The sequence below is a fragment of the Herpailurus yagouaroundi genome, unplaced genomic scaffold (genome assembly GCF_014898765.1).
Source record: "Herpailurus yagouaroundi ecotype Mexico unplaced genomic scaffold, PumYag 196, whole genome shotgun sequence".
Taxonomy (NCBI): Eukaryota; Metazoa; Chordata; class Mammalia; order Carnivora; family Felidae; genus Herpailurus; species Herpailurus yagouaroundi.
The window spans coordinates 30,696,818-30,709,489 of NW_024412427.1; the positions used below are offsets into that span (position 1 = coordinate 30,696,818).

General features: G+C 44.6%; 1 protein-coding gene across 1 annotated transcript in view; it reads right to left on the bottom strand.

Moving 5' to 3' along the window:
- Positions 1-3,508: 3,508 nt before the first annotated feature.
- The window catches only part of LOC121012067 (dnaJ homolog subfamily A member 1-like), a 29,742-nt gene continuing 20,578 nt past the window's right edge, over positions 3,509-12,672 (bottom strand). Inside the window, exons 2-3 of the mRNA XM_040446817.1 lie at positions 6,081-6,161; positions 3,509-3,639 (exon numbers count right to left, since the gene is read on the bottom strand). Of these exons, the coding sequence (XP_040302751.1) occupies positions 3,509-3,639; positions 6,081-6,161 (212 nt within the window). The remainder of the gene's footprint in view (positions 3,640-6,080; positions 6,162-12,672) is intronic.

Here is a 12,672-nt window from a genome sequence, read left to right on the forward strand (position 1 = left end):
CCTCAGGCCATGACCCTTCAACCCTTACACATCAGCACTCGGGGCTCTGTGCGGCTGCCAGCACCTGCTCTGCCTCCCTGTGCCCACTGGAAGTACCTCCCTGTGCCCACTGGAAGTACGCACTCCTGGGAGCCACCCTCAACTGGTCACTGACCACTTTAGTGTACAGGGGTTGCTGCAGAAATTTCTCAGTGACCCTGCCCATCAGGGGGAGAGCTCTGGGTTGTGAGTTCTGCCCTGTTTCTCAGACGTCCCCAGCAGGATGAAGCTGCAGGTGCCGCAGCAGTGACCCGCTCAGTAACTTCCTAAGTTACTCAGTAACTTCCTTCACCTTCTTTGTATCGCCACCCCCATTGTTTCCAAGGATCTTCTCCTAAAGAAAGTACTTACACTTGAATCCCTGTCTTAGGGTCTGCATTGGGGGGATCCAAATAAATAAGACTCCTTGTGAAGTGTTATGTTCCCTTACCATTCCAGCCTTCCTCACCAACCCCCTTTCAGTATTCTTTAAAAACCGGAGTCCCAAAAAATAAAAAAAAAAATCACAGCTCCTGGAATGGGATTTAAGCAGATTATTGTGGGCCTGCTAAGGTCTCAGGAGAGCACTAGGAGGGTAACCAGTGCAGTTTATACACTTGCTAAGTTCCATGGGGCTGACCTGAGTCTAGGTATGATTGTATAGTCAAATTGAGACACATTTGAGAACATGAGCAAGTGGGAAACTGGGACCAGTTGAGACTACTCTGGCCAACAGAGTGGCCCTCACATTCCCTTTAAGAGAAAGTAGTAAGTGGAGTGTGGAATATCAGCTTGGCTTGAAGCTTTGATGTGGAGGTGCACATGTCCTTTGGGGCATTGTCTTAGGTGGGGCTCCCTGGAAGTGGGCCCTGAGATGATAATCTGCATAAGTGTTTCATTTGGGCAGGATTCTGGAGAGAAATTGATAAAGGGGAAGGCAGGCTGGGGAGGGAAGAAGAAGTAAAGGTGTAATTTCAGGTTATTCCCACCCTCAACCTGATCCTGTGGGTGGTTCCAGACTGAATTGCACAGAGTTGGCCTTGTCTCAAGGCCCAGGAGTGGGGATTTCACATCTATACCAGGATGGGAACATTAAGCCCAAGGCCCTTCTTGCTTTTTGTGTGTGGGCAGTGGTTCCATTCATACAAGGGCACTGAAGTAGCTTGCAGGTGTGAGTAATAGAGGTGAAGGGACCAAAGTGGGAGATGGGCACACGGAAGTGGTCTAGTCAGCTCAGTCTACCACAGCAAAACACCACAGTCTGGGGGGCTTAACCAACACAAACCTATTTCCTCACAGTTCTGGAGGCTGGAAGTCTAAGACCTACTAGGTGCTAGCAGTTGGTTTCTGGTGAGATCTCTCCTCGGTTTGCAGACATCTTCCTATGGTACTCTCAGTTGGCCTTTCCTCCATTCCCACATACCCCTGGTGTCTCTCCCTCTTCTTATAAGGACACCAGTCTTATTGGATTAGGGCCTCACCCTAATGGCCTGATTTAACCATATTTACCTCTTTAAAAGTCCTGTCTCCTAAGTATAGTCACATTAGGGGTTAGGACTTCAACTTATGGTCTTTGGGTGGCACAGTTCGGTCCATAATAAATGGCGAGAAGGATTTGAGGCCATCTGGGTGAAGTCCCAACAGTGTCTGCCAGTAACTACCTCACTGTACCTTCTTTAGTGATCACCAGAATCCCCCAGTCTTTTTTTTTTCTAAAATTACATCCAAGTTAGTTAGCATATAGTGCAATAATGATTTCAGGAGTACATTCCAGTGATTCATCCCCTGTGTATATCACCCAGTGCTCATCCCAACAAGTGTCTTTCTTAATGCCCCTTACCCATTTAGCCCATCCCCCCACCCACAACCTCTCCATCAACCCTCAGTTTGTTCTCTGTATTTGTCTCTTTTGTTTTGTCCCCTCCTTGTTTTTATATTGTTTTTGCTTCCTTTCCCTTATATTCATCTGTTTTGTATCTTAAATTCATAATAGGAGCGAAGTCAAATGATATTTGTCTTTCTCTGATTTCACTTATCATAATACCTACTAGTTCCATCTACATAGTTGCAAATGGCAAGATTTCATTCTTTTTGCAGAACCCCCCAGTCTTGCACAAGAGCTGTTCCTTCCCATGACTGTACAGTTGGCCATTACTACGTTCTCAGTCTTTAGTCTTCTGCAGGGCTGTGTCACTTCATTAGAGCAGAAGGGACCTCTGAAAGGGCTGAGTCCATGGTCTCCTTTTGCAGGTGGAGGAAACTGAGGCCCTGGGCATGCCAAAAGCCTCCCTGGAAGTCTACCATCTTTGTGGTAGAGTGGGCTCATCTTCCAGACCTCCAGACTCAGCAGGGTATGAAGTCATAGTTTTCATTGGATGCTGTTTCTCTTTATGTGTAGAAGAATGTATGGCTTTCCCTCCCTGCCCTCCATCAGATTTAGGAATTTGCTTCTGGTTCTCAGGGATGCAACGTTTTTCCTGGGGTTAATGGTATTTACACCAGTCTGAGACACCAACTGGCACTCCAGACAGTCGCTGCAATTAAGCTGTTCCATAAGCAAACAGGAACTTATGAAGCTTTTCTGACAGGTTGAATATTTATAAACAGGTTTATCTTAATTCAGATTGCTGAGTCGTCAAGATGGAAATGTGTTTTTTTTTCCTCTTACACAATGTCTTTGAGCTGGGACGTAACTGGAGGTCAGATTTCCAGGGCTGCAGATGGGAGGAGACTTGGTGATTGGGTGAGCTGGTTGCACAGTGTGGGAGAGGGATAGCAGTTCATTCACAGGCAATCCGAAGGACACCTCTTGAGAAATCCCTTTCCCTTAAACCAGAATGGTTCACACTCAGCCTGGGGCTTGGCACTAGCCCTCCTCTTTAAAATTTTTTTTTAACATTTATTTATTTTTGAGACAGAGAGAGACAGAGCATGAACAGGGGAGGGGCAGAGAGAGAGAGACACACAAAATCTGAAACAGGCTCCAGGCTCTGAGCTGTCAGCACAGAACCCGACGCGGGGCTCGAACTCACGGACTGTGAGATCATGACCTGAGCTGAAGTCGGACACTAAACTGACCAAGCCACCCAGGCGCCCCTAGCCCTCCTCTTTAAAGAAGGAACTTGTGTGATAAGCAACATGCTCATTCTTGCACATGCTTTATGGGGACTTCTGTCTGGTGTAGGTAGAGATATGTCATTTCAGCAGAGACATCTTCTCTCCCTCAATCCTGTTTGCCATAGCAAATATCAAATGGGAATAATTTACAGAATGAATTGGTCAATCTACCTAAAGAATTGGAACTTTCTTGTTCTTAAACTGTAAATAAAGTCCCACATCCCAGAAACTCCCTCAGCCCTGATTGGTCACTCTCTTTAGACCAAGAAGAGGAAGACCTTCTCATTGGAATTGCATTACATCCCACAGTAGCCCATTACATCTCCAGTGGTCTTTAGTTTATAGTTCAGCTGGAGATCAATGCATTTGGCTTCTAGAGTGTGACCACCACCTGTACCTCTCCATAACCATTTTCTTCATAGACTTGCTTGTCTCCTCCTGAAAGAAACTCTTCCTCTTCCACTTCACTCCCATCTCCCTCCCCAGATATTGGCTGGGGCTTCTCTGGGCAGACAGAATCCAAGATGGCTTCTCACATGGCTGCCAGCTGGGAACAGATCTGGGTTGTTGGTCGGGGTACCCACAGGTGGCTTCTTTGGAGTGGTGGTCTCAGGGTAATTGACTTAGATGGTAGCTGTCCCCCATCCCATGAAGAGGACCTGTGGAGTTGCAGGACTTTTCCCACCCTGCCTGGAATTGACTCAACACTTCTTCTGCATTCTGTTAACAAATGTGTCCCTGAAGTGGGCCAGGTTCAAGGACAGGAGATGCAGACCCCACCTCTGTGGGAGGAGTGCTGAACAGTTTGCGGACACGTTCTCAAACCATAGCAGAAGTGTCACATGAATTTTTCACATTTTCTGTGCCTTCATGGATATTTTGGTGGAAACTTGGGAGAAGCCAACTAGATGTTGTTTTGAGCCAGTGGAGAATCCATTTTTATCATAATGTTTAGAGGAAGACTCTTCTCTCTGTTGGTTGTTGGTTGGATCCTGGTGTGTGCTCCTGATAGCAGAAGGGAATCAGGGTGCAGCCACACAAGAGGGCTTCCCAGTAACCAGTTAGACACACTCCCAGTACACAGAAGGCAGTTGGGTACATAGTCTACACAAAGACTTATTGAATTCTGGAGTGGACTTGAGATTCTGCATTTTTTAAATTTTTTATTTTTTTTTATTAAAAATTTTTTTAAATATATAAAATTTATTGTCAAATTGGTTTCCATATAATACCTAGTGCTCATCTCAAAAGATGCCTTCTTCAATACCCATCACCCACCTCCCCTCCCTCCCACCCCCCATCAGCCCTCAGTTTGTTCTCAGAGAGCTATGGCTCTCTCCCACTCTAACCTCTCTCTCTCTCTTTTTTTTTCCTTCCCCTCCCCCATGGGTTCCTGTTAAGTTTCTCAGGATCCACATAAGAGTGAAAACACATGGTATCTGTCTTTCTCTGTATGGCTTACTTCACTTAGCATAACACTCTCCAGTTCCATCCACGTTGCTACAAAGGGCCATATTTCATTCTTCTGCGTTTTTTAAAAAGTAGACTCCACAGGGCTTGAACTCACTACCCTGAGATCAAGACAGGAACTGAGATCAAGGCTTGGATGCTTAACTGACTGAGCCACCCAGGCACCTCAAGATTCTGTATTTTAACAAACTGCAAGGTGATACTGATTCGACCACACTTTGAATAGGAGGGGCTAAACCAAGGGTCAGAAACCTTATGGCTTTGTGAGCCAAATCCTGCCAGCAGTATGGCCATAGGTTAAGAATGTTTTTTTATGTTTTTCAAGGGTTTTGAAAGAACAAAGAAGAACATGTGACAGAAGTGTAAGTAGTCTGCAAAGCTCAAAACATTTACTCTTTGGCCCTTTGCAGAAAATGTTTGCTGACCCCTAATCTAAGCTATACAGAATTCACTGTGTGCTGAAGGTGTGGCTTTTCTGCTCTTCAATTTGTCCCAGCTCCTACAACAAGTGTGGGCTTTAGTTTTGGATCCTTGGAACACTCTGCATTAAGCTACTAACTCAAGGATGGCTGAGAACACTCCTCCCCATTTCTCCCTTCATGATTCTTGAACTTACACCTTGTGATCCCTCTCCCTATAGTCCTTTCCCTAGTATTAGGTCAGACTTCAGTGGGAATGTCCAGCCACTAAGCTCCCAGTGTTGCTGGTAAGGCCTGGGCTGGGCTAGGCTGGGGGTGGAACCTATGAGACCCCCAGGGCAGTGGAGGCAGAAAGAAGAGGGTTTTCTGACCTTGAGGTGTATTTTCTAAATAACAAAGCCAAGCTTTCACCCTGCCAGGATTAATTTCCAACATTTGTATCTGCTATATGTAGTTGTGGTCATTTTCAAACAAGGTCCCCAAATTTTTGATATTCCTCACATGGAGAGATTGGTCTGTGTTCCCTTCACTTGAATATGGATTCTGTGACTGCTTGATCAGAACATGGCTGATGTGATTCTCTCACTTCAGTTTTAAAACCCAGGTAGTTTCTTCTCCCTGTTTCTTGGGATGGTCCCTGTTGGAATCCACATGCTGGAAGGAAGCCCACGTGGCCTGGGAGAGGCCACGTGGAGGGGACCAAGGCTCCTGGCCACATGTGGCTGAGCTCCCAGATGACAGGCAATCCCACCTGGGAACAAGGGGAGTCATTACAGTGGGGGGGGCCCCCCCCCCCCGACATGCAGCAGAGATGAGCTGTCCCTCTACACCCTGCTCAAATTACAGATTTGTGAACAAAAAATGGACTCTGGTTGTTTAAATCACCAAGTTCTGGGATGTTTTGCTAAGCAGCAGTTCATAACTGATAGATTTCAATTGAAAGATAATTTTTTTCTGGGCCTGGACTCATGTGACAAGGCTCATGTAATTGTGCCTCTAAGCCTTGGGATATGTCATGGCCCAGGAAACTTAGGGTAAGAGAAAGAAAACACAGACCTGTCCTATAACAGCTGGATGGGTAGGGATCACCTTGATTATCATACACATTTTGTAATTTCCCACTTGCTTTTGGACTGCCTTAATCAAAGACAAGTGGAAAATGCATTTATCACAAAAACAAGGCAAAATAACCACCTACAATGTGCAACACTACATAGAAACCATTAAAGGAGATCCCATCTGCCAGTGTCCCCACTAGGAACAAATAATTTAGCATAGTCTGTTTTTTCTCTTATAAATGGACTTGTGTAATGGGTTTTTCCCCTCCTAGTATTCAGAGACCTGGGGCATACTTTTTCATATCCTAGTGTCCCTTGCTCTAAAACTGACCCTTGGACATCCAGATCGCCAACAGGCACATGAAAAGATGCTCAACATCACTCCTCATCAGGGAAATATAAATCAAAACCACACTCAGATATCACCTCACGCCAGTCAGAGTGGCCAAAATGAACAAATCAGGAGACTATAGATGCTGGAGAGGATGTGGAGAAATGGGAACCCTCTTGCACTGTTGGTGGGAATGCAAACTGGTGCAGCTGCCCTGGATAACAGTGTGGAGGTGCCTCAAAAAATTAAAAATAGATCTACCCTATGACCCAGCAATAGCACTGCTAGGAATTTACCCAAGGGATACAGGAGTGCTGATGCATAGGGGCACTTGTACCCCAATGTTTATAGCAGCACTTTCAACAATAGCTAAATTATGGAAAGAGCCTAAATGTCCATCAATTGATGAATGGATAAAGCAATTGTGGTTTATATACATGATGGAATACTACGTGGCAATGAGAAGGAATGAAATATGGCCTTTTGTAGCAACATGAATGGAACTGGAGAGTGTTATGCTAAGTGAAGTAAGTCATACAGAGAAAGACAGATACCATATGTTTTCACTCTTATGTGGATCCTGAGAAACTTAACAGAAGACTATGGGGGAGGGGAAAGAAAAAAAAAAGAGAGGGAGGGAGCCAAACCATAAGAGACTCTTAAAAACTGAGAATAAACTGAGGGTTGATGGGGGGTGGGAGGGAGAGGAAAGTGGGTGATGGGCATTGAGGAGGGCACCTGTTGGGATGAGCACTGGGTGTTGTATGGAAACAAATTTGGCAATAAATTTCATATTAAAAATAAATAAATAAATAAATAAATAATAAATAAATAAAACTGATCCTTGGGCATTCATTTGTAGGAGGTCTGTTGTAGATGCATTTTGGGGGTGTTTACAGTTCACAGTGAATTCTTTACGCTCCCTCACCCACAGGGGTGGACTGTATTCACCAAGTATGATCCCATGTCTCAGGGCACAGTTGATTGGATTGGGGTGGGGAGGATAGGGAGGTGTTGAGCTCAAACTGTGATTGTGTCTTTGCTGGTAGCAGGGAAGGGGGATTCAAAGAGAAAAATGTAGTCACGTGCAGAGAAAAGCTGGGACTGTGGACAAAGAGAGAATCCTGCCAGCATTCTCCAGGGCTCTGTTTCAGCCCTTCCTGGCCTGACTGCCATTTTTGCTCAGGATGCCCTGGTTCCTGATGCTGAGCCTCCTGTGTTACTTATATCCATTTCTGTTATTTTTCACCACATTGTTGTGTACAGAACTGCTTCCCTAGGGTCATTCTCCTTTATTTATAGATACAAAATGGGTTGTAAGACATGATCTGGGACCACACTTGCCTATATTTGCAGAGCCCTCAGCTAGGTTCAGGGGAGACAGAGATGAGCCCAGCATCTGCTGTGTGCTCTATCTGCCCAGTCCCTGTGAATCTGCAGAGAACTGCATTGTGGGAAGATCCTCCATCCCTCACACGACAAGGTACCATAGCAACCATGGGTGCCTGGTCCCAAGTGTACCAAACTTTGATGTTTTTGGTTCCAAAGAAGAAAATGAAAAGGGCCCTCAAATTTGTTGTCTCCCTTCAAAGGTTATTTATTTTTCATATTGAGGGAAAAATAACACAGTCACTGAGTTCTGTTTTGTAAAGTAGATTTGGGGACATAGAGACCTTTTGAGTAGACCAAGAGGCCCAAATAAAAACACAAATATGTAACTAAAACTCTGAGACTGGTGCATGAAACCCAAGTAACACTTTACCAGAGAGGAGGAAGGAGGAGGGAGGGGTTAAATAGATGATGGGGATTAAGGAGTACACTTGTTGTGATGAGCACAGGGTGTTGTATGGAATTGTTGAATATCTGTGCTGTACACCTAAAACTAATATAACACTGCATGTTAACCGGAATTAAAATTAAAACTTAAAAAAAAAGAAAATAATGGTACTATCAATGCTAAGGGCAGAGGTTGATTAATAAATTAATTAATTCACCAAACAAGTGCCTACTATATCCCAACACTAACTAGGCCAAGGGAGTCTAATTTTTTTTAATGTTTATTTATTTTTGAGACAGAGAGACAGCATGAACGGGGGAGGGGCAGAGAGAGAGGGAGACACAGAATCGGAAGCAGGCTCCAGGCTCTGAGCCATCAGCCCAGAGCCGGAGGCGGGGCTCGAACTCACGGACCGTGAGATCGTGACCTGAGCTGAAGTCGGGCGCTTAACCGACAGAGCCACCCAGACACCCCCTTTTTAAAAAAATTTTTTTTAATGTTTATTTATTTTTGAGACAGAGAGAGACAGAACATGAATGGGGGAGGGGCAGAAAGAGAGGGAGACACAGAATCGGAAGCAGGCTCCAGGCTCTGAGCGTAGGCCAAGGGAGTCTAGGTGTGTGTAAGACACATGTCTCTGCTCTGTGCATCTGTGTGGTCTTATCTTCCATTTGCAGTGTCAACAAAAATGCATGTGCCTGCCTTCCCTTTGCTAGGAGCTTGCAGAAACAGAAGGAAGTATGAGACATTGCTCATTCCTTCCAGGGCCTCATCATCCCAATGGGCATATATAAACTAATGAGATTCAGCATAAAATGGTGTGTTCAAAATCTGCATGGGTCATGTGGGTGAGGGCTGTCTGTGGGACTCAAGAGGGAGGGCCCAGTGGACTGGAGTGATCTGGGAAGCCTTCACGGAGGAGGCAAGTCTTGTCTTATTCCTCAAATAAGATTTTTTTTTTTTTTTTTTGCTGTGCAGAGAGGTGGAGGGAGGGTGTTCCAAAGGGGAGGTTGTTGGAAGTGACACTGTCTCTCCCTATCTCAGCAGATAGATTGGCTGGATGCTGCCCTGGGAAGCCAGGCTAGGTGTGGATTGTGGAGACCCTTTGTAGGGAATGGGAAACCATGACAAGTTTCAGAATAAGGAGTGTCACATACAAAGTTTGGCTCCATAGAGCTTATTCCTCTTGGAGTTAACAAATGTGTGGAGTGCTAGAGGCCAGAGCCCTTTGGAGGTAATAGGCATAGCTAGGGTGAGAAGTGCTAGATACTTCCATGAGTGTTAGGACATTTAAATGGCCTAACCAAAAAATCTGTAGTTGAAAATCTAGAATCACCTTGCCTCCTGAGTCTGCAGGGTTTTCTTCTAGGGAACTGATTTTATTATTTGATATGAGGAAGTTCAGTGCATGCTACTCCAAAATATGACACCTTGGCATATTTGGAATATCTCAAGCTGAAGGAGTTTTAGAAAGGTCACTGTGATCCCTGACCCTGCCCACCCCTCCTCCTTCTTCCCTGAAATAGATCATGAAACTTTCATGTGAAAGATACCCTCCCTGTATCAGGAGGAAGAAAGACGCTCTTATTACTGGAGACTGGCATTTAGGGAGACAAGAAATTTTACAAACAAACCTTGTTAAACTTCTCCTTATCTTTCTAGTTACTTCTTCACCATTTACTACCTAGCCCAAACTACAACAATGTCCAATGATGTTGAGCTGTATTCACCCAAGAGAGGAGACAAGGGTAGTTATATTGTACACAGGGCTCAGAAAACCCAACTGTCAAAGTTGGCTGATCTCACAGTATCAGTACCCCATCTGTGTCTGTGTTCACTGTTCAGTGCATACTGAGGGCTTTTTACTGCAAGTACCTCCAGCTCTCCGCCTGAGGGCATTCTCTGGTATGCTTAGCCAAAGATGGATAGGCTGAAGTTAATACCCCTGGAAATAGCCCTCAGCAAACCATGGTGGTATTTGATAGGTTCATACCCCAACTTCGACACCACTGTCCCAAGGGTGTGCCATGTTCTACAACATTTTGATTGATCCTCAGTTGACCACAGTGATGTCCTGATGTATCTCACATGCTTTGTTGGCTGGCTTCTCTTTCCTGCCTCAAGTCCCTATTCCTCTAGTGGTACTTCCTGGGACCACCTCCCAAATTAACTACTTGCTCTCAAATTCTCATTTCAAGGTCTTTTTTTAGGGATTCCAACCTAAGAAAAATCAATCAAAACTAGATAACTGGTATTCTGTGTCTAGACATTCTCCTTTAGCAGAAAGGAAATTGGAATCACTGATTATAAGACCATGAGTTTTAATTCTTAGCACTTCTGGGGTAGGGGCTCTCTGGGTCACCTTCTCCAATATAGAGAAGTTACTGGTGGCTTGCTGTGGGATGTCCCCCAAGTACCATGCTTGCTCTAGGCCACACCTTCACTTTGAGTGTTGTAGTATCTTCAGATTTCTTTCAATCAAGAGGACATATAGGGACAGTCTGTGAGAATCAGCTTTACACCATTTGTTAACTCTGCAGATGGAAGAGAGTGCATGGGGGCTGTGTGGCATTTGGAAGGAAGGCCAGATCTAGGGATGGAGGGTAGGTGGCAGCAAAGTCTTGGTCATATTCATTGGAACTTAACCTCTTTTCCTTGTATTGAGATGAATTTCAGACTCACCACTCCAGGGGTTTGACATTTTTTTCTAGTCATGACACTGTTTTCAAACAAGCTGACATATCCATCCTTGAATTCAGCACCCTCTGTGGTCATATTGTTTCTGAAACTGTTTATGTGGTCAAGTTGGAAAATTTAAAGCCAAGAAAGAGATGGTTCCAATAAAAGTGAATTAGGGAGGACCCTTAAATATCACAAATCCACCTGTCTGTGCATCTGAGGCTGATACTTTTTATTGTATGTGAATAAGAGTAATTGGTTAACTCCCACTGACTTTTCTTAGTTCCTCTTTCTGAGCCTGACTTTTCTGTGGCTCCTTAGAAAGGGAAGTCAATGGGACTGATAACTGAACTGATCTGGTGACTGACCCCCAAGTAGGCAAATTAGACCAAACCAGAGAGCCTATATAACACCAAATGTGCATTAAAAATTAGGAGAGATATGGGGCGCCTGGGTGGCGCAGTCGGTTAAGCGCCCGACTTCAACCAGGTCACGATCTCGCGGTCTGTGAGTTTGAGCCCCGCGTCAGGCTCTGGGCTGATGGCTCAGAGCCTGGAGCCTGTTTCCGATTCTGTGTCTCCCTCTCTCTCTGCCCCTCCCCCGTTCATGCTCTGTCTCTCTCTGTCCCAAAAATAAATAAACGTTGAAAAAAAAATTAAAAAAAAATTAGGAGAGATATAATTATTAATTTTGAAGATCAAAAAGTGATTCTAAATAACTGAGAATATTATATTAGTAGTATTGTCCTTTAGGTAACAAAGTCCATTGCTAAAAAGCACATGAGAACATTTTTCTTGGGCAATTTTCATTCCCAGTAATATTTTGAAAATTTTCTCTGAAGTCTCAGGTGGGTTCCAGTCTCAGCCTGTCTGAGAGTCTGAAATGGGCCTTTGTGACCACAGCCATCATCATGAAATCTTCTTTTTACATTCTCTCTGGACCTATGCTTATTGAGAGGGTGATTTTGAGGACAAAGTTAGCAGTGACATAAGTAACCCGTCCATCCATATATAATTAGCTTTCATGATGGGTCAAGGGGGTTTGGGCAGCCTTTTCATCCCAGAGACCCCTCTAGAGTCACATAATGTGTCCAGCACCAGAAGTTATTGATAACATGCTAATAAGATAAAGGAGTTTCCCCTTGGAGTGGTGGGAACCTTTGCTGAAAGATTGCAATGACTTATCTGGGAGAGGAGGGCAATTGGATCAAGGCACCAGAATGAGTACAACTGCAAACCATGCCCTCTTCGGTGATAGATCTCTAGCAGTTACATAAAACGCATCCATTATGCCTCTGTAAAATGTCACATATTGCCTTCGATGGACCTGAAATTATGAGGAATGCATAAAAGCCAGTAAGGAGATGAGATCAGACTGAAAGTGAAGTTCACCAATCAAAATACATGCAGGGTGAGGATTCTGTAAGAGGTGAGAGCAGTCCAGGGATGTTTCATGAGGGCTCCAGAGAGCTCTGAGCTTGAGGATATTAGGCAAAGAGAGAGGAGCCCTTGGTGTCTCCTGTCCAGGTGATAGGGCATTGCTAGAGCAGCCAGATGGGTTGCCACATACCTTTGTCGAGCAGCAGCAGGCAAGTGGGAGCAGTTAGCACAGGTAATTGGGAAAGAGGACAGTGTAGTAGGTAGTTGCTGCTATCAGGAATTGACAAGCTACTGACACATAACATCTTGATACAAAGTATCTCCCAACGGAATGGGAAAAGATCTTTGCAAATGACATATCAGACAAAGGGCTAGTCTCCAAAATCTATAAAGAGCTCACCAAACTCCACACCCGAAAAGCAAA